We start from the raw sequence: 26,851 nt of genomic DNA, 5'->3' as shown, positions 1-26,851 counted from the left end.
CTTTTGACAGAAAAGCACTTGGTGGGATGATGATTAAAGGGGAAGAGGGATGGGAAAGTACTTTGTGCCTTTCGATTCCTGATCCCCTTTTGCTTTTTAGGTGAGTGAATGCATGTAATGTTTGAATGATAGTGAAAGTTTTCTTTGTCGTGGGGGTGCCTTTTGATGCAGACATTTATCTTTTATTTTCACGATATATTTCTTCATTATTTTTTTCCCCCTCAATTGTCGAAAAATAACAGTTGAAAATGATCGAATTTTCGCCTATACAGAAGATGATTCGTCGAGAGTTTATAAGGTTACTCTTTCAAGTACAAAAGAGTTAGTCACCCGACGCATGTTCCTTTCGGGGTAACAAGGAATCGTGTTAATGATATGTAATCAACGTGTAATAATTTTGAGTTCTTAGCAATGATGATGGGGACACAACGCACTTCCTCCCCGTGAATAAAAAAAAAATGAGAAGAAAAGATAATTTTTTTTACTTTTTATTTTTCTGTCGTTGTCCTTTGATGAATTTTTTTAATTTTACCTTCTTATAAAGCAAGGGGAGGAAGTTGGGGCAATGATTTGTGCATGGTTGCACACCACTTGGGCCCGAGCTAGTTCATGCCCATTATCTTGGAAGTCTTTGTCCGCAATGAGCACATGCTTTTGAAAATACTCCCGCCCCTCATGATGGTCGTCCTGTCTTACTCCCAAATGATAATTAGTAATAACCCAAGATAATCACCGCGTGTATCGTAAAATCCGTACCTTCATTCGGAGTCTAACACCCATGTATTCTTCGCCATCCTCAATACATAGCTTATACATGTCGTTGTATCGGTGACATCGTTGCTCCCATTACCTTCACATATTGGTAACCCACTTGGGGGCTCATAGTAGAAAGTATATATAAGTCACGTGCAATATCTTTGGACCTTTCATGAGCACTTAATATATGTAGAGTTGTTGCCGTGAAACGCGGACCAGCTTCCCGTCATGATTAATCGAATCGACGAGTAAATTCTACGTAGTTGTTTTAGCAAGCTGTGATTGAAGTATATTGGTCGAGGTAATAGAGGGGTTGATTTTGATACCCCGTGTGGGCAAATTCAGCTGGATCCCACAACTCTCAATAAGTTTCCATTTATGGGGCATGAGAGGTACATTTGGCAAATCCTAAGGAGACACTTATAGAGTAGCAATTAAGATGCAAGAATCCACTCGGAGGAGATGAAGAGCAGACGAAAGGGAGGCCCCCCCTAAGCTATATAAGCTAATTAAGCAGCAGAAGCTAGCTAGCTATTCTGTCTTTGTTTTTGTTTTTGTTTTTGTTTTTGGGTTTTTGGGTTATAAATCCAATCTAATGTTGTCCTTGTCCAAAGACATCGTTGGACTTTTCCTCCATCGGAGGGACATAGCTTAGGACGTTTCGGGGACAAGCCCAACTCAACAGGTAACTGTTTATCAGAATAATGACACTACCAATCGCCAACAATTTCCCTTCCCTTGTCTACATTACCATTCTCTATCTCTCATCCCACCTTCTCTCCCTCTAGCCTTGAAATTGACACATAGAGCTAGCCAGAGAACTCCAAACCCTTGCTTATCTTTCAAATAAGATCACCGGTATTCCTAGTCTATATTAATTATTAAAAGTGAAATTATTCGCGTTTGAATATCAATTTGATCTTGACTATGATGTATTTTTAGAGGGTTTTAAATTCTTACATTGCAGGTAAAATTAAACGAAGATGAGCGCAGATTGAACGAAGGATAAAGTATAGGGAAGGAAAGCATTTTTCATGTGTGCAGCAGCACAAAGAGATAATAATGTTTCACTAATTGCTCTAAATTAATCCTTCACGAGAGAGGTGGGTAAAATGTAAAAGTTAAAGGGACTCTTACCCCTGCTGGAATCAGAAGGGATCAGCTGTAAAATGGAGCAGAATTTGTTTGTCCACCCGCTTTAATTTTTCTCTGCCAATTTCTCTTTTTGGGTGCCAAAGTATTAATTAATCTATAAATTGCAATTTGTAGTTTGCTGCTCTTTTCGAGTCCATTAATGGCTTATTAATGTACTGGCTTCGATCGGGCAGAAAAATCAACTGAAAATTCAGTTGCATAATTGATTATAAGAGCCTTAAGCAGCACGAACAGTATCTAAAATGATCTCTTTTTTTTTTTCTTTTTACGGAACAACAATATGTAAATCAATAAAAAAAAACACGAACATAATTTCTCTAAAAGAGAAATTGCGAAGGTAAATTTGATGTGTTTGGAGAGCAAGTTGGGGACATCTGATCCGAAAATTCTACTCTCGAAGCTCAGCATACATTGCTTTCTCTTTCCCGATTCAGATATCGAAAGCCCGAGCTCAAAAGGCTTTTGTAGTTTCTTTCTCTTGGCATGATTGCACGGTCCAACAGATCCATGTGCATATGGTTTTCAAAGAGGCAAAATAGAGAACAGAGACCTAAGAACAACAATATCAAATTATATACTATATATGTATAGGGGTCCTGTTCTGAGACTATGTAAGATAATATAGCATTGTTGTACTGTGATATGATTAATGTTGTTGCATGCTTCTGACAGACATGAAATCGTTTGGAAGCAAAATGAGACAGTGTTCACATTTTCAAAAGGGAGAACATGTAATTTTAGCAATCATGATCACTAAAATTGATGAAGCCGGTCTCTCTTATGTAAAAAAAATTAAAAAAATGTATAAGGCTTATTCATAATTAATTACACAAATCGAAGGCATGCATTAGCACATGATGAGCTTGGAGAAATGTGGAGCGGATGACTTCATAATTACTCAAATCTCGAAGTGTGTTAATGGAATATTAAGGCCTCTAGTTCGTCCATATGCTCTTATAGTTAAATGGAAATCAGGCCTAATTAGACAACAAATTTAGGGGATTCCATATATGACCATAAGCCCACCCATATATCTTTTTCCCTGGCAGAAAGGTGACAATACTGATGAGCAGCATAAAATGGGCATCGAGCATATGGAAAAGAAAGAGAACATCAGCTTTAGAAGAATCACGAGTACATTCATAAGCCTTAGCTTGTTTGACCGTGTGTACAAATCAAACGGACTGAACTAACAAACAAAAGCATTAAACCAATTAACGCAGTCCCATGGAAGCCCTAGTATAATTCTCATAAGCCGGGAAAGGTACGAGTCATTTACAAGTCAGACCCAAATTACGCATTTCTAGCATATACTTGTTGAGACAAAGTCGGAGAACGGATTCAAGTCTCGAAATTTGACATTGTCAATTTATATAAGAGTAAGCTTGAAATTACCAAACTATGATCTTTCCGGCCAGAGTGCAAACTCCAAACATCTAGTACAATCAACGTAAGCGGATAAAATTGTCCAAAAAGCATATTTCCAGCTATAATATGTTTGGTGAGTACTAAAAAGGCTTAATTCAAACAGTTTAGTGCTTATTTTTCTTAATTAAGATTTTGAGTTTGAGTCTTGAAAATAAAAAAAAAATCATTGATTGAGAGAGTTTTACCCCTTAGCGAATTGATTCGACTCAAACTGAATTAATCGGGTTCATTAGTCTTTCGGATACTGAGTTACACCGAAGACTATGTTGCCAGGTTTGTAAACCAGGAGATCGTAAACCAAGAGCCTTGCCATTTTACTTTTCTTTTTCCTTCCTTAATTTCCAAATATTTTTATCATTTGGTTCAATTAATTTCTCCAATCCCAAGCAAATATTTTTAAACTTTAAGTTGAACGAGGGCCAAAGCCAAGGTGAATAGGGTTGATCGAAGGGAATAAAAGAATAAGAAGGACGAGGCTACACGCGTGCAGTTGAATTTCCACATATAAAAATCTCAACAGGATCGATAAAACAATAAATGCTGGCCATATGGATAAAATTTAGTTTATTACTTACGATATGAAATACATAATTATTCACGTATTATCACAATTATAATAATGCGGGGGGCTATACTATATCGTGATTCTTTTGTTTCATGATGGGAAGAATACTATACATTCCCTTTCTAATTCTTTGAACCCATAACCCCAAAAGTATGACTTCACTTTTCCCTATAGACCCCTATTCCCTTCCCCAACATTCCCGAGAGTCATTTTCATCCGTTACTTAAATATTTTTTTTCCAAATAATAGAAAAGCCTCCACTACCTTTTTTTTAAAAAAATTAGATTAGTTTTTTTAAAACTTGAAATCCTGTCTAATTCATCTTATTAATCCAATCCGAACCATGGAGGTAAAACTCTCTCAATCATTGATTTTTTTCATTCACAAAACTTAATTTTGAGACCTTATTTAATAGAGGAACAAGTATCAAATTACTTCAACGAATTCATGTTAGTTTACGAGATTCAACCATCAATATTTGAAAAAAAAAGAGTAAAAAAGAAAATATTCGCTTCCCATATATTAACCTAATTTTATAATTTTTCTTTATTTTCCCTTTCATTTTTTTTTCTTGGGAGGAGAAACATATTCAAAGTTATTTAAAAGTAGCCTCTTGGTTTATGAGGGAAAGGTTCCTTATCCACCCTATTTGTGCATACACTACAAAACTAGAGTCTTCTAATTTAATCAATAACTTCGCGAGATCTGGTCCTTTTCATTAATTATTAAACTTGTCTTTTTTTTCCTAATTTAAGTTACAATTGATCTTCTTCTTCTTTTTTATAGTTAAGTTACAATTGATCTTAAATTTATGGGAGTATATTCCTTCTTTTCTTAGTTATTACTCTGTTCACAAATTCAGGTGATCTAGATCTGCATGTATATATTCACCAAATAGATCAATATTATTTTGATATCACTCTTCCCACTGACCTGAAAAAAGGAAAAACAAATTTCACATATCTAAAAGTAAACGTATTCGCATTTCCACCCAGAGAAAAAAAAGAAAAAGAAAAAGCTATATATAAATTACCGTAAAAGAAAAAAGCTATATGCATATACATATATGTAAGATACGTAGATATACATGCAATCTCAAGTCTTGCCAATGAAAGCAATTCCACGCGGCCCATGCCACAGACGAAATTTTGATTTTGTTATAATATTCACCATGCAGATAGAGATATCGGACGAGACTTTAAGAATATTCATTCATATGCATATCTTAGACATTTGTATCATGCATACGATATATTAGCACATGTACATGCATGCACACATATTTTGTATATGTGTGTACATGAGCACATGCATATATATACATATAATTTCAATATATATATATATATATTCATGAGTATTGAGTACAAATTTAGCAAGAAAATTGGGATTTGTCGTGCCCCCAAATGCGCCACTAATAAATAGAGATGGCTAGAATTAAACATAGCTGCGTGCAATTGCATTGACAAAGGAGGTGCTACCAATGGTAAAATTGTGCAGTGTGGGATACATTATGGAGAATGGGTCCCACCACACGCCCGTCCCTCCCTCTTTCTCGAAAGTTAAATCCATGGCCCTCGATAGGGAGAGGTGGAAGATCAATGTGTGGGATCCATCTCGACGTTGTATTATTAACATTACGTGTTTGTAACCCGTTATTGTTCGTCTCAATGCCAAGGCATATGCTTCCCACGACTTAATTTGAGAATCATAGAGTTCGGTGTCGAGTCTCTACTAAGAAGCGCTTGATTGATTCTCTCTTGTGTCTATCTCACCGGACAAATCTACAAATATTTATACCGCAATAATAGTTCTAGTGTGCCGATTTCATAACAATTTGGCCATATATATGAGTGACTTGATACATGCATGGAGAGAGCTCTTACTCTTTTTCTCCACGAAAGTTGCCTTCTCTTGTCATTTGTTTAATCGGGCAGGCCATACAAATACTATGCAATTCCATGCCCAATATTGCCCACCAATACGTGCTAGAAAAGGAAAAAAAAATATTTAAACTTTCCATGCTTGAATAGGAAAAAATCAAGAGAAAAAACAAAACAAGCCCATACCCCACTAACCTCCACTTCGACTTCCTTTCTTTCTTTTCTTTCTTATTATTATAATTTCCATACGAGTAATCATTTGGTGCATTAATTGAGCACCGTGGAACTCTGTATGGTGGCACCAAAACAATGTATCCACTCAATCGAGCGGGTACGTATGATTCCAACATCCACAAGACTTTTTTTTTCTTTGATGATTTTTTTTGGTTATATATTTCATGATTATTCATGGCTCCTCGTGTTTGCCCTTCATCCCTTTGGTGATGCACGACCAAGTTATGGGGTCTAGCAAGCTATTGCATGCTGAGTTTATGAGCAATATATGATTGCATCCAAACTATATTGCATGTCTACAATGAGCATATTCGGTTGAAGCATAACAGTTAATAGTACGATTGCAATGATATATATAAATATATATTTTTATTCTCCTTTTCTTTTTTGTGATAAGAGAGGTTATAGATTTAGTATCAACTCTCTACAATTATATATCCATTAATCGTATCAAGTACGTGATAATTATTATTATGATTCTTGATTGATTTACGACTAATTAATGATAAATAAAAATAGTCAACTACATTAAGAAAAAACCCAGTCAACTATCTATATATGTTGTTACGTGAATGTCACGTGGCAGACCATGATTGACCGTTGATCCATATGATCTTAGTTTAATTTAACAAGACAATGGCAGCAAAATACATTTTCTTTATGTGAGGACGAAAGTGAACAAAAGACGATTAGAAATGAAAATAAAAAGCGACCAAAGTTTTCGGACTGCTAGGGATCAAGAGGACCTGCTTTCCTATTTAGATTTATTGTTAACTAATGTAGACTTCCGATTAATCCAACAATGATGTTCAAAGTCGCCATTGACGAGGAAAGGGTCTTGTCCAGAATCAAGAGATCATAGGTTCGATCCTCACCAGTAAGACTTATGTACTCCTCTATTTAGTTTTTATTTCATTTTCTTGTATTAAGCTTATGTGTCCCTTATTACAAAAAAAAAAGCCATCATTGATGAATCAAAGACGCATGCCATCACCTATTGATTTAGGTATTGCAGGTTCGATACCTAGTGGGACTATCCGTGCTCCTTTATTAGTTATTTAGGATTTAAGATTTCTCTTTCATTGTATTAGATATTGGGTCTCCTTTATATTTGAAAAAAAAATCGAATGATCATTGTTATGAGGTTAATTTAATTAAGTTAATGTTTTAGCTTTCCTTATTGCCCCACTTCATTTTTCGAGTGGAGATCTTTGCATGGCTGGATTAAGTGCATTCGAACGTATTGAGCTATACAAATGCGTCACGTTAGGTGTTCATAAATCACTTTAATGTGTAAAATGAGATTATTGTGTATTAGTTTCGAGAAACCTTTAGTTTTAAATTACTAATCATACATCACATCTAGGAAGTGGTGCTATCCTTATATTCACCCCCTCCCCATGTCACATTATGTTCTTTTTTAGATGTCGACAAACATGTGTCGTGCACAACCATCCATCTATCTATCTATCCATCTAAGATAATGAAAACAGGATATTCAGCCAAAAAGATAATGAAAACAGGATCCTTTGGGCCTATGGGGGAGAGTGGGCGGGGTTTTCCCACCCGCCCCCCCTTTTTTTATTTAATCTTTTTCATTCTTATTAAATTTAAATAAATAAATATATATTTTTTCGGATGTATACCACTTGATATTCCAAATTTTATTACGTCCAATTAATTTAGATTCGATTGAGGTCAATCTAGTAAGATATAAACCTCTCATGATCGTGATTTTCTCTAATCACAAAACTTGCATCCAATTATTTACCTAAAGATAAACAAGCACTGGCTCACCTAAAATCAAGCCACATTAATAGAAAGTTTATTTCAATTCGTAATTAATTTTTATGATTCAATAATTAGTCACAAATTTAAATAGTCTCCCTTTATTTGTGATTTTTTTGGTATGTATCACTTCATATTAGAAAGCCACTAGGCCGAACTAATCTTTCAAGCAAGGTCGACCTACTATAGAATAAACCTCCCATAATTGTAAATTTTCTCCAACCATGGGACTCACACCCGAGGCTATACGTGTCAAGCGTGGTAATATAAAAAATTATTAAAGAAAAATATATCATGGTAATAATTTTTTACAAAAAAAATAACGATTAGTTAACATCATAAATAAAATGATAATGCTATATAATACATCACTATAATAAGTAAAAATAAATTATGCATTTATAGAACGAAAAGTGGCTCGCTAAGGAATAACTTCAAGTTTTTTTTTGTATTCTAAGCTAATATGGATATTAAGAGAGTGACTTTCATATTTCTTTAGACATTAATTAATTAAATTGATTATGTAAGTCTTTAAATGCAATGAAGCTCTTTTAGTAATTCATTTAATACTTTTGTTATAGTAATAGATGTTCGTAAGTAAATTTGAGTACCATATATTTTTCGGTGCGCACTCTGGTTATATAATAAGTCCTGATATGTCATATTGGTTTGCTTCTTATTAAAAATATCAGATGAGATCTTTTCATATATTTCAATAACCTAACAATATCGAATGAGAAAATGGCCTAATAAAAAAGAATATAGCTTTATAACTATTATAAGTAAAATTTAAACAAAGCATAAAGAGATATTATACACATACTTTTTGAATTACAAGTAATATTATTCATTTTATTCGTATGAGAAGACTAAAAAACATTTCAAATCTATTGTTTAAGATATTACAGTCCTATATAAATAAGTGGGTATAAGAAATAATAATTTATTAATATTACATATATCTAACAAATTATGGGTTAATTGCAACGGTGGTCAAAAAAATTTCAGGAATATTTCAGGTTGGTCCAAAATGTTTTTTTGGTAACTTGTTAGTACAAAAAGTTTCAAAACCGTTTCAATGTAGTGCATTCCGTCAATTGTCCCTGACGTCGTTAACATTTTGCTAACGTGGCACCTCCTATGTGCCACTTTTGTTACGTGGAATCAATCATAGTGCGGCACGTCATTTAAGAGGATATAAAATCTGAAAAGTGTAATAAAAATATAAAAAAAGTAAAATTTATAAAAATAATAAAAAATTATTTTAAAAACTTTTAAAAATAAAAAACTTTTAAATTTTAAAAACTTTTAAAAATAATTTCAAATTTTAAAAACTTTTAAAAATAATTTTAATTTAAAATTTAAAATAATTTTTATTATTTTTAATTTCAAAATAATTTGAATTTTTAAATATTTTTAACAAAATTTTAAAATTATTTTTAAAAACTTTTTAAATAATAAAATAATAAAATTTTTAAAATTTTTTCTATATTTTTAGTTTTTTTGTAATTTTTTATTATTTTATGTATTTTTATTAGACTTTTTCAGATTTTATGTTCTCTTAAATAACGTGGCGTTCTATGATTGGTTCCACGTAACAAAAGTGACACATAGGACTCGTCACGTCAGCAAAATATTAACGGCGTGAGGGACAATTGACGGAATACACTATATTGAAACGGTTTTGAAACTTTTTGTACCAACAAGTTATCAAAAAAATATTTTGGACCAATCTGAAATATTCATGAAGTTTTTTGGACTACCGGTGCAATTAACACGACAAATTATTGGAGAAAACTTTTGCACCCGTTGCGAAGCGCATGCACATTTCCTAGTGTCGAATTAATCGGTAAGCTTTTGGGTTTGGCATCATTAATATTGTTCAATCGATGCTCATTGAATCCCCCTTATGGAACGGGCCCTAACCCCTTTTTACAATCAAATCATTTTTTTTTGGCCCGGAATATAAAATAATATTGATATGACGATTACAGGAGGTCATCACTAGAATTTTCTGATTGTATTATATTAAGCTTGTTCTTTTGCATGCACGATGTAATCACAATACCGAAATTATTATTGCAAACTCTACCAAATGCTTTATTCGTCAATGCAGATTTTTTACATCTTATCATGAAGAGGACAAACATTAATTCGAGTGTCATGAAACGAATTAAATAAGGAGAAATCATAAGTTTTTAAATTTTTTTTTATAGTTATAACCATTTAGCCAATTACCTGCTACCAAAAAATAAAAAGGAAAAGAAAAAATAATTCTGTCCACTGATAATTTGACTTTTTTTTATGAAAAAGAATAGGAGGTTTCAGGTAGTGGGCAGTTACACCTCCTAGACTCCGACCATGTTGGCCGTACGAGCAGCCCCCACCGAAGCGCTAGTGGTCAGTCGGGCGAAGCTTACTTGGACTTCCACGGGCTAATGATGGGTGGAGCTTTATTTTGAACTTCCACGGGCCAACCGACTCCCAACAGACATTTCTAGTAATCTCCGGGACTCTTACTTTCGGAGAACGCAGTTGCACTGGGGTATAATCGAACGCGTGACGTCAAAACAACTCCAACAGGCCTTAACCACGAGGCTGCCAGGCCTCGATGGTCACTGATAATTTGATTTAAAAAATCATATTGAAGATAAATCTTTCTCTATTTATAAGGAAAAGAAAAAGATATAAAATTTTCTCTTATAAATAGAGAAAAATCTGTATCACTTCGCATCCTCAGGATACATTTTTGGGGAAATTAGAGAAGGACGAATCCATTGACAAGAGCTACACAGAAAGGATTTAGGAAATGATCAGGCTTCGAAGGTTTTAAAAACTAATTAAATTTCCACCGAAAAAAAATTAATTTAAGGATTATACAAATAACTAAAGTATCATTAATTTTGCTTTAAACAGTGACTAATATGTAATTTTAATTAGTTTTAAGACATCCATTTTCATTTAATTTAGCGCGTGCGATTGTGCGTGCACACACATATATTATAGAAAAAGGAGGTAGGTGTTGCAGACATATGTCGTGCGAGACAAAGAATTTTGTAATTAATTAAACTTTTATTAGTGAGATTCTTCGTGCCTCGTTATTTCTTTTCATTTTTCTATTCTTTTATCAATCTCACATACTGAAAGATATTGTTTAATATTTTGATATTTTGAACACTTATTTAATTTTTGGGTTAATTATACCGATGGTTCAAAAGGTTTCATGTATGTCTCAAGTTGGTCCAAAATATTTTTTTGGTAACTTGTTAGGTACAAAAAGTTTCAAAACCAATTCAATATAGTACATTCCGTCAATTGCTCTTGACGCCGTTAACATTTTGCTGACATGGCGCGTCCTATGTGTCACTTTTATTACGTGGAACCAATCATAGTGCTCTACGTCATTTAAGAGAAAATAAAATTAGAAAAATTCTAATAAAAATACAAAAAAAATAGAAAAAAATATAAAAAATTATTTTAAATTTTTTTTAAAACTTTTAAAAATAAAAAATTACAAACTTTTAAAAATAATTTTAAACTTTTAATTTATAATTTAAATTAAAAATAATTTTTATTAATTTAAATTTTAAATTTAAAATAATTTAAATTTAAATAATTTAAATTTTTTTATTTTTAAAAACATTTAAAAATAATAATAAATAATTTATATTTTTTTAAAAAAATTAAATTTTTTTTTCTAAATTTTTTCTATTTTGAAATTTTATATTTTTATTGGACTTTTTCAAATTTTATTTTCTTTTAAATGACATAGCGCACTGTGATTGATTCCACGTAACAAAAGTGACACATAGGACGCGCCACATCAGTAAAATGTTAACGGCGATTGACGGAATATACTACATTGAAACGGTTTTGAAACTTTTTATACCAACAAGTTACCAAAAAAATATTTTGGACCAAACTTGAAACATTCGTGAAACCTTTTGGACTATCGGTGCAATTTACCCTTAATTTTTAGAATGCACTTTGCCCTCTAACTTATGAGGTGAGTTTAAGTTTGGCCCTGACCTTTAAATTTCTGCGGAGTACTCACCGACCTTATCAAAAAATAAGAAGGGTACTCCCTCAACCAAATTACGATCAAAATTTCTACCAAAAGATGCACATGTCATATTAAATATGGTAAAATCGTTAATTGATTATCTAAAACTAAACAAAAAGAAAAGAACAATGGAATTTGGGATTAGTGCGCGATGCTCCTCCACTTGATGCCTTCTCGGATCCTTGCAGATTGAGGAATGTCAAATTGGAAAAGAAAAGAAATTATCCCTTTTTTTTTTTCTTTTTATCTCCATCGAAGAGAAAAATTAGAAATCTCATAAATTACTTCAGCTATGTACTCCATCATTTTAATAAATATATGATATGATATGCACATTGCAATTGAATTATGGGCTGCAAGAGCAACATTTTTTTACTATACTGTAAATACTCGTAAGTCAGTTGAGTGTTTACACCTAAGGATAATTTACTCGACCCAATAAAAATGTAGCTGCCAATGGTTAATCTCACGCTTGGAGTGTTTTTGCTCCTTTTTAGCAGCGATACCTCTGTTGTCATAAGCATGGAACCAGTATATGTTGTCCCTCAATCTACAAGGATATGAGAAGGTAGCGGGTGAAGGAGGATCATGTCCTAATTTCCAATTTCAATTGTTCTTTTCTTTTTCAGTTTTTCTTTTATTGCAATTAATCAATTAACGATTTTACCATTTTTAATATTACGTATGAGTGGTATCATCTTTTGATCGGTATTTTTTATCGGAAATTGGTTGAAGGGGTATCTTACATATTTCCAAATAAGGTCGGTGAGTATTCTACAAAAAGTTGAAGGTTAAAGGGTAAATCCAAACTTATTCTACAAAGTGCATTTAACTCTAAGTTTTATATATTAAAGAATTTGCCTACTCTTAAAATTATCATTTTTTTTTGTGTCAACTATCTGATATTTAAAAACTCAATAGATCTCGTCTAATCCTGAATCAAATCGGATCGATCTATTAAGAATTAGTATTTTTAAGCGTAAATTTTATCTATTCATAGAATTCAAATTTAAAAATTTATTTTAGCAATTAAATTTTAAGATTTTAACTTTAATTTTAACTATACTCACTACACAATAAAAATCAACTCTTCAAAATAAAAAATGTGGACTTCATACATAAATCTATATAAACTCTATTATATTCAATTCCATTTTTAATATTAAATTCTCTCAACTATTCATTACTTTTTCTCATAATTCAATAACACAATCATTACAATCCAATTAAAATCAAAACTCAAATTAACTTAACTTTTTACTTTTCCGATTTGTATCGTAAATTTTGTAAACTCTTTAGAGCTGGCACCGGTCGGGCCCAGCCGATCCAGATAAGATTGAGTCAATATGGGATGTCGGTCAAAGAAAGCAATCAATGATCCCCACAGTGTACGTCAACCACAGCCGTCCGATGCCATCATGAGAAGGGACTTTCATGATGATTTCATCAGCACCGTTCCATTTCCCACCGTAAAGATGCCTTCCGCTGGGTCCTAGCACACTTCCAAGTCTGAGGTGTAATCATACCCAATCACTACCCGCCTACGGAAGCTCATTGTTCTCCTTGTTACCCGTTGAATCTGATCTCCTTTTTGACCATAGACCCGCACGCAACTGATCTTCCATTATGGTTCATATCTTCTTTTTTTCTTTTTTCTTTTTTCTCCTTTGAACTACAAAAATACAGCAAGAAATCCACTTGAAGTACTCATGATAATAGCCAATTTAATTAACAAGTTAAAAATATTTCATAATCTTACTGAAAAATATATATCTATATATTTTTTTCTCTTATATCAATCTCATATCATGCTTAGAATAAATTATTTCTGATTGCAGGCCAGGCGAAACTGCACTAAAGCCGTTCTTCCTCTAAGTGCACAAATGATAGTTATCTTGAGTGTCTTATGGTGCGTTTGGTTTCAGAGTTAAAGTAATTTTGATTTTGATTGTGAAAATGATAAATGATTGTGTAGTGTGTTGAGTTAAAATTAAAATTAAAAATTTTGACTTGAAAAATGTTTATTTTTGTTTGTGTAGTGTGTTGAGTTAAAATTAAAGTTAAAATTTTTGTGATTTTAACTGCGAAACCAAATGGAGCATTAAAGACCGTTCACGATGCACATAAGAGTGCACTGCTTGATCTGTTGTCCTAAACAATAGGGTTATCTTAAAAAACTGGGGTTGATAATTTTATATGACCCAGTGTTTGTAGTTTGTTTTAATTATAGTCAATCCTTTTAAAAAATTTATGAGTCAACCTAACATTTCGTTTCTGTTTCAAATCTAATTTATCGTCAGTTTTCCATCCAAAATTGTCGGGAAATCTGATGTGGCATATTTTATAGGACCTACATTAATATTTTTACGTATTTATGTATATTTAATTAAAAAAAATGAACCAACCACCCCAGCCCTTGCTAGGGGCAGTGGCTGCCGATGAGGCCACCTTGCCCTCCAATTTGGACAAGATTTAGGTTTTTCAATCTCAACCAAATTGGAGTCGGCCACCACCCACTGGAAGAGGTTGCTAATAAACACGATTGCAATCTCGGGCAAATTGGGAGTGGGGATGCGTGGTGGTGGCCTTTCGGGGATGAGGTTGGCAGCGAGTTCTATGTTCGTCGGTGACCTCATCCTAGCCATCACCCCTTGCAAGGGCTGACAGTGGATGGGTTTTTATTTTTTTTATTTTCTAAATTAAATATATATATTATTAATGTGATCTCTAAAGTGTAACGTCAGATTTTCTGTCAATTTTGTACGGAAAATTAATGATAGGCTAAATTTAAAACAAAAAAGTACTATTAGGGTGTTTCAAAATTTTTTAAAGAATAGTCTATAACTGAGATGAACTCTAAATATTGAGTTACTTGAAATTATTAACCCTAAAAAATACTAACCAATTTATCGACTAATAAGTAGATTCCATTTTGCTTGTGCATTTTCCCACCAGACCGAATGTTACGCATTTTATTGTATAAATGCTACGAAAATAATTCGATTAAAACGTGCTCTTTGATGAGATTCAACATAATATAATTTTCATATATTCCAATTATGTAATTTTCAAAATGTAATAAAAAAGAAAGCATTTCATAAAAAGTAATTGTTTTGTCGATTTATAATTATATTCCATTTTGCCGCGCATCTTTTGTATTAGACCAAAGGTTATCCGTTATATTGTTATAACTGCTTTGTGGATGAATCACTAACCTCATGATGGATATAGAAAATCTTAAGTGGTTATAATTCATTATGATATGATGAGAAAAAATTAATAAAATTGCTTGATGAATTATAAATTTTGAACTTTTGGAAACTTTATAAATACAAGTTTAATACAAATCAACACCCATGAGTGAGAAACGTATTTGAAGCAAGTCATAAAGATAACGAGTCTTAAAAAAGAAATATTTTCGTTGACTAATAACTAGATTCTATTTTGCACACGCACCCTCTGCCGAAGATTGAATGCTTAGTCCCAAAATTGTATTGTGAATGTATCATTAAATTATATGGTGTGTTTGGTTTCAGAATTAAAGTTATTTTAATTTTGATTGTGGAAAATGATAAATGATTGTGTAGTGTGTTGAGTTAAAGTTAAAATTAAAATTTTTTACTTGGGAAATGTGTATTTTTATTGTGTAGTGTGTTGAGTTAAAATTAAAATTAAATTTTTTGTAATTTTAGTTTGCGAAACCAAACGAAACAAGAATCTGCAAGTACATGAGTGAAGAGGTGCAAAAAATAATAATTACGACTCTAATTTGAATTATTATATATATTTCTTTTTCGATGAGGATTAACATGGAATATGATATAGTTAAGCTTTTACTTTTATATCTTCCAACTGAAGTTTTCAAACTTTTTAAAAATTCCATATATGTAAATATAAATAAAAGCAAAACATATTAAAATCCATGCACAGTAAGAATAAAAATTTTATTTTAAGAAAGGAAGCATGCTCGCCGTTCTGTCGTCGAGTAGATAAATTCTATTTTCGCCCGTGCACCTTTCATACTAGACCAAACGTAACATATTTTACGGCCAGTGCTACAGTGTGGAAGAATTGTTAACTCATCGGGATCTAGAGAGCGCCTAGGGGATGCATTATGGCCAATAATTACGTCACCTATGAAATATAATTCGACTTAGGTAATTTTATTTTAGGAAATTCAACATGTATACGTGTTCCATGCATGTATATATTTATGATTTCTTGTTAATATGGTCCCGACATTATGCGTAAAGTGACGAATTATTGGACGGTTTTCGCAAACTTGGTTCATGCCACCCAAGTCAGTCCACAAGACAAAACAAAGCACGAGAGCCATGCTATGACCAAAACGCCCGAAAGCCATGCAACCTGGTGGACCCCACTCGCCGTCACTGCCGTCGAATCGACCGTTACATCTTACAGACAATTTGAGTATATATAAAGATGATTATCGGGACATTTTACGCAAACAAGAGGAAAAGGCAAAAAAAAAAGAAGAAGAAAAAAAGGCAGAAGAAAGATAGAGAGTGAGAGAGATGGGGACTGGACTGCAACTAAAGCTACGAATTACTGTTCTCATCCTCATAACTCATAAGGTATGCTGCTATATCCTCAATCTTATATAAATCCTAAATTAATAATTCCTTCATTTTGCTTTAAATTGTCCTCAATTGATAAATATTTTTTTTTCCTTTTTTTTCCTACTGCTCATTTTATTCCCATAAATCAAATCTTTTTTTTTTGGGTCCAAATTTGTCAAATTTTGCCCTTTGGAAGCTCTATAATGGGGAGCTAGCTAGTAATTAACTATTGCATTGCCGGAAATATGGTTATAAGGCGTCGTAGTTCACGTGATGAATGATACAGGTCTTCTTGGGATTGAGTTCGTCACGCCAAAGCTCGGACAAGTTTTTATATACATATATATATATATATGTATATTATAATTAACGGTGTTTTAACTGAAAAGGTCGTGTAACATATATCCTATTATGTGCATGATATAAACATGCACGTGGCTTTTATTCTTATTTGCACGTGCGGATTTTCAAAAGGACATTACGCGTGGTAAATGATCCCTAGTACGACGAGTTAATTACTGCTCCAAAAGAGAGCTGATTATTCAAAAAGGTATCATATGAGGTGAGTATTTACCAAACGAGATGTGATTAGCATGTAACTTTTTCGTTTTTGGGGTAAATGATTAGCATGTAACTTTTTCCTCTAGAAAAATCATGTATTGCTAAACCGGACGCTATATAATCGACGAAAAAGTTAAGCAATTCTCGAGTCCAACGACTGAATATTCACTCGGGGTCTCCATACGAAACGTTATTCTCCATATATGAAACGTTATTATTTAAGTATGAAAACGTTTCGTATGAAGTGCAGCGCATAAATATTCAACCACCGAATCCAAGAATTTCGCCAAAAATGTTTCCAACTTCAACTTCTATATCTATTTTTCTAAATAAAATACCATGTATTAGCTTCTAAATCATATATAACGTGATGATACGTCGTATTTGAACATGAGATGCGCTTTCTTGATTGTAGGAACTTGAAAAAATAGCTTCTTTTGTGTCCACAATTTCTAAATTCAGATGAAAATTTCAAGACCTCACCAAAAATACTTTGTAATTAGAATCAAGTCGGCACCCAAATGAAATTAGTCTTTCAACAATCAATAAATTGATAATAATGTTGTCTAAAAAAATAAAAGATTTATATTTCTCTTTTTTTGAAGTTATAATTACTATAATTATTTTATTTTCTCGTTATAAGGGAAAGTCATTTAATTAATAGTTTAATACGATGAAATAATAAATTTTAATAAATAATAAAAATTATAATAGCTAATAACTATAATTATTTTCGTTAGGCTTCATCTTAGTTGATATAAGATATATACATACAAAATATAAAACAATCACATTCAGATATATATATATATATATATATACACTACCAAGGAAATTCTTTTCGTCGACCGTATGTATGTACTATATATGAAGCATATACCACCTCGATACGAGGAATGCGTCAACGTTTTAATGTTGTACTACAAGACCATCGAGACGAAACGCCGTTGCTGTCTGTCTGTGGTCTCTCTCCCCTCTCTCTCTCTCTCTCTCTCTCTCCCCCCCCTGTGGTTAATGTTTAGGGGCCACTGAGGTCGCGCTACGTCCCCGAGGCGGCGCGTTCGACCCAAACCATAGTGTAATGTAGTGGAGGAGGAAAAGCTCAGACAGGTTGGCTCTCTCTCTCTCTCTCGTTGTGGTTGAGAGAGAGAGAAAGAGAGAGAGAGAGAGAACAGCAGAACGCAGACACAGCCACAGACAGGGAGAGAGAGGGGGGCAAAGGCAAAGGCAAAGCCAAAGGGAGCCGCACAGCCCACAAAAAACCCTTTTTTGCCACGTGACCAAGAAAGCAACTATCGCACACTCGCACCCAACATGAACAACAACAACATTAATAAGAAAAAAAAAATGAATTGTAAAAAAAAAAAAAGAGAGAAGGAAATTGGAAAAGGGAGGAAAGCAAAGAGAGCAGCAGCAGCAGCAGAGACCAAAGCTAAGCACAAAGAAAGCAAAAGGCCTCTCCTTTTGCATGCGTGTATAAGATCACCCATCATCCCCATCATCATATTCATCTTCCCCACCTCCCCATCCCCATCCCCATCATCATTCCCCTCCTCTCTTCTCTTTTTATCTCCCACCTTTCTTTTCCAGCTTCTGTTCTCCTCCTCTCTCTCTTCCCCTTCCCCTTCAGCTCTGGCGCCATTCCCTGTAGGTGTTTAGCTTCTTCTTCTTCTAGCCGTTAGATCTTGTGGTTGGAGTTGCGTATGTTTGTTGGTTGGCGAGTAGTAGTAATTGCAGTTCTTCTGGTTAATGATGATAATAATGCCTTCATTTTAATTTATTTTTTCTTGGTTTCATTTAATCCAAATCTCCTTTGCTCCTCCTGTAGCATTTTTTGCATTAATTTTGCGTATCCTTGAGATAGTGATTTCACTGCCCCTTTCAAGGTTTATTCCTTCCCTTTGTATGTGTGTGCTCTGCTCTCTCCCTCTCTCTCTCTTCCTTCCTTCTCTGCTAGCTCCCATTTTTCTCTTTTGTTCCTTTCTATGTATTCCTCTTCTCATTCTCTCTCTCTCTCTCTCTTCTCCCCAATTTTTTTATTTTTTATTTTTGTAATATTGGATATGGCTGTGTTTTTATCTGCTTGGTCTCTTCTGTGTTTCTTTCTCTCCCATTTCGGATTTTCAGTTTTGGGTTGGAGAGACTGTTGGAACCCCGGCTCTTCTTCTGGGTATTTCCATTTCGCTTTTGTTCCATTGCAATAAATAAAAGCCAAAAAAAAAACTGTTCTATTTGGATTCATGGTCATTGGTTTTCTGATTGAAGAAGAATCTGAAGGAAGAAGAGGAGGGGGAAGAAGAAAGAAAGAGTAATTGGTTTTCGGGTCTCCCTACGTTTTCTTTTGTCTTTGCGTCCATTCATGGCTTTTAAAGCTCAACTCTCCTCAACATGCCCTCCCGATGAAATCCATTTTCATTGAAAGGAGCCATCTTTGATTTGATTTCATCGTAGTATTTAATGGGTTTTCCATTTCTTGTCGAGGAACAGTGAAGCTCGAAATGTGCTGTCAATGGATGGCGCTTTTAGTCCTTACCCCACTCCCCTTGCATCATTGTTTCCTTTTATTCACCATTTCGTGCTATACATGCTTCCCCCCTCTGACTCTGACATGCAATTTTTCTTCTCGCCTTGGGCTTTCGTTTGCACAGGCGAGCTTTAGTCTGTGAGCAAGTAAACCAGCATGCCAGTGAGGCAAATGAAGGAGGAGAGCTCACAACAGCATCCCATCGTGATCAAGACCCACCTCCAAAACTCCATGAACCATCCCCACAAGTCCCCTAAAGCCCCTCAGAACGGCAAGTGCCCGCCGCGGCAAGACCTGGCTCCTAACTCCAACAAGTCCCAGAATGAGACCTCCCCGAACTCGTCCAACAAAAACCGGAGCCGGAGGCGGGGACGGGGCGGGAGGAAATCCGACCAAGGCGATGCCTGCACGAGGCCGAGCTCTCGTCCTTGTACTGCTGCCGATAAGCCTGTTGCTTCGGAGGACCGGCTTATGGGAGTCATCGTCCCGAGAACCCCGAACGAGTGTGCTCAGAACAGCAGGAGCTTGGTGAAGTTTCCGAGCTCGAGCAGGTCATGTAACTTCGCCCCTAGGCCCGGCTATGGGCAAGCAGGGACTAAGTGCATAGTGAAGGCCAATCATTTCTTCGCAGAGTTGCCACAGAAGGACCTGAATCAATATGATGTAAGTTCCTCGAATCATCATTTGCATTTGGTGGATTTAAAGTAAAATCATGGATCTTTACAAGTATGATCACTGAAATAAAATTAATTTAATTTAAAATTTTGCTTAAAATTGTTTTTTCAAGTTTTTTATTTACTTTCTTTGGTGGGTTTCTTGAGAAGCATGAAAATTTACTAGTAGCAGAGGAATTGGAAGCTGAGAAGGTAGAAAAACTGAATCTTGAAGAAGAATAATTGGGCTGAAAAATTGAATAATTCTTTGTTGGTGTTGATATATTTGGGGCCCTTTAATCTGACACTCTTTAGCGGGTTGATGTCACTTTATGAGGTTGCTTTGCTGATTTCTGCTGTTACATTTGAAGGTGAAATTGAATGGAGTGTCCTGTGCGAGTTGTGTTTTCTTTTTATCTTTTTCCTGTCTCTTTTCGGGGGCATTAATGAGCTCTTCAGATTTGTTCCTTTTGTTTGCTGCGCAAAGTTTGTTCTTTTTCTTCTGTTCTGTTTTCACCCTTCTGAGCAGCTGTTATTATCTGTCGCATGCAAAGGTCACTATTACACCAGAGGTGGCATCAAGAACCGTGAACAGGGCAATCATGGCAGAACTTGTGAGGCTGTACAGAGAATCTGCGCTCGGAATGCGACTTCCCGCCTATGATGGCCGGAAGAGCCTGTACACAGCCGGTGAGCTCCCCTTTGTGGCGAAGGAGTTCAGGATCAAGCTCTTAGATGATGATGGTGGTATCAGTGGCCCCAAGTAAGCTACTCCTTTGACCATTTCAATTATTTGACTTTTTCTTGAAAGTAATGCGTTTCTATATTCGCACGTCATTTGGGCAGCTCGTATTAAACGATGCCATGTACAAATACGTAATAAATGTGTTATAAGCTTGTTGGCTTTTCCTTGTGTTATTTGATAGCCATTGTATAATCATGGTACTCTTTACTGTATAATTATGCTACTCTAGTGGTTTGCATTTCTGGATTTATAATAATATTCAATGGCTCAAGTTTCATGACTGCAACCTTAAATACCAAAAGGAAGGGTGTATATAGTATATTATGTTATGCGTGCTACTAGTCTTTGATGTTCATGAATGCAGAATACACATTATCAAAAGAATTGACAAATTGATCTTTTGATTTGACTGAATTCCCACTCTGAGAAAAGATGTACTTGTTTTAAATTCCAGGCGGGAAAGAGAGTACAAAGTGGTGCTTAAGTTCGTTGCGCGGGCAAACCTGCACCATTTGGGAGAGTTCCTAGCTGGTAAACGGGCCGATGCTCCACAAGAAGCTCTTCAGATACTTGACATAGTACTTAGAGAGCTTTCAACAAGGAGGTAATGCATGAAAACCTTTCTTAAGTTAATGACAGCAATTTTATTTAGGTTATTCGCCTAATTACATAGAACATGCACTTTTGTAGATTTTGCCCAATTGGCAGATCTTTCTTCTCACCAGATATCAGAGCTCCTCAAAGGCTGGGCGAGGGATTGGAATCATGGTGTGGCTTTTACCAAAGCATCAGGCCAACCCAGATGGGTCTATCGTTGAATATTGGTAGTTAATCCTTTAACATATATTATAATCTTAGTGAACTGTATTCTTTTATCATATTACCTAATTATTCTTTCTTCAATTGGTGTATGCACTAGATATGGCTTCGGCAGCATTTATCGAGCCTCTTCCTGTGATTGAATTTGTGGGCCAGCTTCTGGGCAAAGACGTGTTATCAAGACAATTATCTGATTCTGATCGTGTGAAGGTGTATTTCTTGGTGTACTTGTGAATCGAATATTCACTAAGTTCACTCACTTATTGAGCTAAAATTCTATACCAGATTAAGAGAGCTCTTCGTGGAGTGAAAGTGGAAGTAACGCACAGAGGGAATGTACGAAGGAAGTATCGCGTTTCGGGGCTCACGTCTCAACCAACGAGAGAGCTGGTGTAAGTTCTTCTCCAGTGAATTTTCCCTATGATCTTGAACAAAAACAGGACCACCTTTTGCTATTTGGCTTTCTCTAGTTTTACTTTGTGGGCATGTGCTAAGGAGGGATCTATTGTTCAGGTTTCCTGTAGATGATGAATCGAACATGAAGTCAGTTGTAGAATACTTCCAAGAGATGTATGGCTTCACTATTCAATACACACATCTTCCATGTCTTCAAGTGGGAAACCAAAAGAAGGCTAATTATTTACCAATGGAGGTAAGTTGTCACTGTAATTTTAACTCACTCTGCTGATTAACAAACTTTTTTTTTTCCTCCCTCTGATAAGCATGTTAAACTTGTTAATTACCGTTGTTCTTACGCTGAATATTGATTTTTTTTTTCTTTTTAGGCCTGCAAAATTGTTGAGGGGCAACGGTATACGAAGAGGCTGAATGAAAAGCAAATTACTGCCCTCCTAAGAGTCACATGCCAAAGACCAAGGGATCGTGAAAATGACATCTTGAGGGTTCGTAACTTGCAACTGATTCTAGGAAGTTGGTTTATAATGAGTCTGATAATTAATTGCGCCTAATTGACCAATTTTCACTTGCTAACTGAGCAGACGGTGCAACACAACTCATACGATCAAGATCCTTATGCGAAGGAGTTTGGCATCAAAATTAGTGAAAAGTTGGCCTCTGTTGAAGCTCGTATCCTTCCTGCCCCTTGGGTAATATAAAGAACATTTATTTTTGTGCTAAATTCCTTCTAGGGGATTGCGTGAACTAATTGTTCTTCCTCTTCTGGCATTGTTACATGCAGCTGAAATATCACGAAACTGGGAAGGAGAAGGATTGTTTGCCTCAAGTAGGTCAATGGAACATGATGAATAAAGTAAATTCCTGTATATCACATTCCCCTTCCCCCCCCTCCCCCCCCTCTTTATGGCCAACACTTTGACAACGAAAACTCTGACAGTTTTTTCTGTCCTTATTAATGATGATTTCAATATTCAACTTGTAATTTTTCTTTTATCATCTTACCTCTCCTTCTATGCAGAAAATGATAAATGGAATGACCGTGAATCGGTGGGCATGCATCAATTTTTCACGGAGCGTGCAGGATAGTATCGTGAGGGGATTCTGTAATGAGCTGGCCCAAATGTGTCAAGTTTCTGGAATGGTATCTTTCTGTCCTCTCATTATTACATACTTCTGAAAAATTATCCAACAAAAAAAGGCTTGTCATTGACTTGGCTATTATTCCGTTGTTTGTAGGAATTTAATCCCGACCCTGTTATACCAATCTACAATGCAAGGCCTGAGCAGGTCGAGAAAGCGTTGAAGCACGTTTATCATGCAGCCATGAACAAAACGAAGGGAAAAGAACTTGAACTTTTACTGGCTATTCTGCCTGACAACAATGGGTCCCTCTATGGTAAGTTGTAGATCAATTACACTTTGTGTTTGACATCTGATCAATGAATTGGACTTAATGGTTCTCCATTGGCAGGTGACCTTAAGCGAATATGCGAGACTGATCTTGGGTTGATATCCCAGTGCTGTCTCACAAAGCATGTCTTCAAGATAAGCAAGCAGTACCTTGCTAACGTCTCACTGAAAATCAACGTTAAGGTTTGTTTCGATCATTACATTGTCTATAAAGTATTTCTCCTCACCAATTCTGAATTGTGAGAGATTTTTATGGGACTTAAATAAAAGTTGTTCTGTTGTCAACAGTATTTTGTTTGTTGTCCACAATGTCTAAAATATATGTATAACTTTTGCATAGTTGAGAGAGAATTGCATGGGATCTTAATCCCTGCAATGCATGAGCCCACTAAAAAAAATAATCATAGAAGTATGTAAATTTCTTAAAGATGTGTCAGCTTCCATCTCTTCAGATGTATAAATTTCATGGCTTTTCTGTGCAGATGGGTGGTAGAAATACGGTTCTTTTGGATGCAATTAGCTGCAGAATTCCCCTAGTCAGTGACATACCAACCATCATATTCGGGGCAGATGTGACCCACCCAGAAAATGGGGAAGACTCGAGCCCCTCTATAGCTGCTGTATGATCCCTACACTTTCAGTTCCTCTTATGCCACATTATATTCGCACAGTAAAATAATTTCTAAAGTATCAAATTTGCTGATGTCTCCATTTTGGAACTATAGGTAGTGGCATCCCAAGACTGGCCTGAAGTGACCAAATACGCGGGACTGGTATGTGCGCAGGCTCACAGACAGGAACTCATACAAGATTTATACAAGACATGGCACGATCCTGTTCGTGGAACTGTCAGTGGCGGCATGATTAGGTATCTCCCTGATTCTATTCATCCTATCAAGTTTTGAGCTCTCTGTTTGTTTGTATTAGATTTTCTTTAATTTATCTCTTTTCCAACTTGCTTGATTTTTGCTCTATGTTGTGCAGGGATCTCTTGATTTCATTTAGAAAGGCCACAGGGCAGAAGCCGCTCAGAATAATCTTTTACCGGTAATTGCATTTTTTCATCGATGAGGCAGTTGATGTTTTGATATCCATTGCTGACAGTTGCTTAACGGACTATACAGGGATGGAGTCAGCGAAGGGCAATTTTATCAAGTACTCTTGTATGAATTGGATGCAATTCGGAAGGTGATTGTTATATAACACCTCCATTTGTCTTACCTGGATAAGCTGATACCTTACGGAAGAAACTGAATCTTCTGATTACGATTTCCAGGCTTGTGCGTCTCTGGAACCAAATTATCAACCGCCAGTGACATTCATTGTGGTACAGAAACGGCACCATACTCGGTTGTTTGCTAACAACCACAGAGACAGAAGCAGTGTAGATAAGAGTGGGAATATCATGCCTGGTAAGTGATACGTGACCGTAAATCTTAGTTAATCCTATATAGAACAATTCAGATTCTTGGTGCTATTATTGGTACTGTTGAATCTTTTCTGGTAAACTGAAGATACTATCCAAGTATTCCAGCATACATAAAGTTTGATTTCAAAATTGAATTTTCAGGTACGGTGGTTGATACCAAAATCTGTCATCCAACTGAATTTGATTTCTACCTCTGCAGTCATGCTGGGATTCAGGTAAAATTCCTCTTTATTCTGTTTCCTGCTACTCGCCTTTTCTTCAAGATTATTGTCGTAAGGGTGATACTTCTTTTCCATGACATATAAAATATAAATTCATGTTATATGATGCACATTTCTCATCTTGACATTGCAGGGTACAAGTCGGCCGGCTCATTATCATGTTTTGTGGGATGAGAATAATTTCACACCTGACGGAATTCAGTCGCTCACTAACAACCTTTGCTACACATATGCGAGGTGCACGCGTTCTGTCTCAGTTGGTAAGCTGATTTTTCCTTTTTATATCCCCTTCATTCTGTTTTCCTAGCCATGATATTAGCAGTATAAAATGCAGTTGGCAGCTCATTCAGGGAACCAAGGCATACTATTTTGTTTGAACCGATTGGAGATTTTTTTTTTACATGTGTTGATTTATTGTTGATCCACTGCACATGTTTTAACTCTAAAACATCTCTTTCTATTCGATGCAGTACCTCCAGCTTATTATGCACACTTGGCGGCATTTCGAGCACGGTTCTACATGGAACCTGAGCTGCAACAAGAAAACGGCTCAAGTGGCACGGGCAGTGGGAATAAGACGAAGGGGTCCCGGACAGAGTCTGGAGTGAAGCCATTGCCTGCCTTGAAGGAGAATGTGAAGAGAGTAATGTTCTACTGTTAGGCCAGTTTTATGTACATGTAATCCTGTTTATATGTACATGATTCTCTGATTTCCGTATTTCTGTCGGTAGTTCCAGCAGCAGTGTAGTTCAGTTCAGCTTAGGACTCTATAGTAGTAGTAGTAGAAAACCTGTTGGATAAATGATAAGGTAGAACTAGGACAGGATAGGATTAGAAAGGATCAGGATTTCATCTATGTAGTCGTGGTTGCATCGGTGTAGGCTTGTTGTAAAGAAATGCTGGTTCAGGAATCGAATTAAGAGTTTTAGCAGGTTTCTCTGCTCCGGTTATTGTTGAAGGGCACTCCCGACTTTGCATAGTTCTTTCGAACTTCACGACCAGATCATGTCACGCAAAACTTTGCGCCTTATGATAGTAAACTCGAAATGACAGACAGAAACAGTCTGATGACCGATGTATCATAGTACTTCTGCACAATAGGACCTGTGACGCGCAAACAGTGGGACCACAAGAAGTCGGCACAGAGATCGGATAATAGTTTTCTGGAAATACTGAGGACATGGGCCATATGAATGAAAAATGCAGAAAAGTTGTAGCCTTATAGGCAGTCATAGGATTGCAGGATTCCCCGTAGGTTCAATGTTCATGCAACTGATCCTTTCCTTCCCCATGCTTTATCCTTGAAGATGTTACCCAAATCGAATACGCAGAGAAGAATCTCAAATCTTTTCGGATCAATGGATATTGCAAGAACCATGTACCGGAAAAGTATGTTACCTGGACTCGAGTTTTACCGCAATGGCGATGCTTCCTATTTAGTATTTACTTAGAGCCACTGCTTTTAGGACTCACTGGATCAAATGGTTACTGCAACAGTAAGTCCAATGCTGAATCTGGGCATATGATGGGGCTGCGTCCTGTTCTGGCCCACTGCCTTGCTCAGTTAGCCATATGTTTGTGCAATGTACAGTAGAGTGAGAGCGCTGACATCTGGCAACT

At 35.5% G+C, this 26,851-nt stretch overlaps 1 protein-coding gene across 4 annotated transcripts; it reads left to right on the top strand.

The window, feature by feature from the left end:
• The first annotated feature begins 18,453 nt into the window (after positions 1-18,453).
• Positions 18,454-26,189, top strand: LOC116197725 (protein argonaute 10). 4 transcript variants are annotated; one of them, XM_031527953.1, is made up of 22 exons: positions 18,454-18,664; positions 19,662-20,200; positions 20,745-20,953; positions 21,390-21,539; positions 21,626-21,759; positions 21,855-21,964; positions 22,040-22,146; positions 22,268-22,406; positions 22,540-22,656; positions 22,753-22,860; positions 22,953-23,024; positions 23,190-23,312; positions 23,408-23,567; positions 23,643-23,764; positions 24,064-24,201; positions 24,307-24,449; positions 24,566-24,628; positions 24,706-24,769; positions 24,858-24,993; positions 25,152-25,225; positions 25,365-25,491; positions 25,702-26,189. In XM_031527953.1, exons 2-22 carry the CDS (start codon positions 19,694-19,696, stop codon positions 25,890-25,892), a joined length of 2,994 nt encoding a protein of 997 aa, XP_031383813.1. In that variant the 5' UTR covers positions 18,454-18,664; positions 19,662-19,693; the 3' UTR covers positions 25,893-26,189. The 4 variants fall into 4 exon arrangements, with proteins under 4 accessions (XP_031383813.1, XP_031383812.1, XP_031383814.1 ...); XM_031527952.1 differs by having other exon boundaries at positions 18,455-18,660; XM_031527954.1 differs by lacking the exon at positions 18,454-18,664 and adding an exon at positions 18,728-19,183.
• Positions 26,190-26,851: the final 662 nt, after the last annotated feature.

Source organism: Punica granatum, chromosome 2 (assembly GCF_007655135.1).
Source record: "Punica granatum isolate Tunisia-2019 chromosome 2, ASM765513v2, whole genome shotgun sequence".
In the NCBI taxonomy this organism is placed as follows: domain Eukaryota; kingdom Viridiplantae; phylum Streptophyta; class Magnoliopsida; order Myrtales; family Lythraceae; genus Punica; species Punica granatum.
The sequence above is the reverse complement of the archived record's forward strand: the minus strand, read 5'-3'. Positions and strand labels throughout refer to the sequence as shown.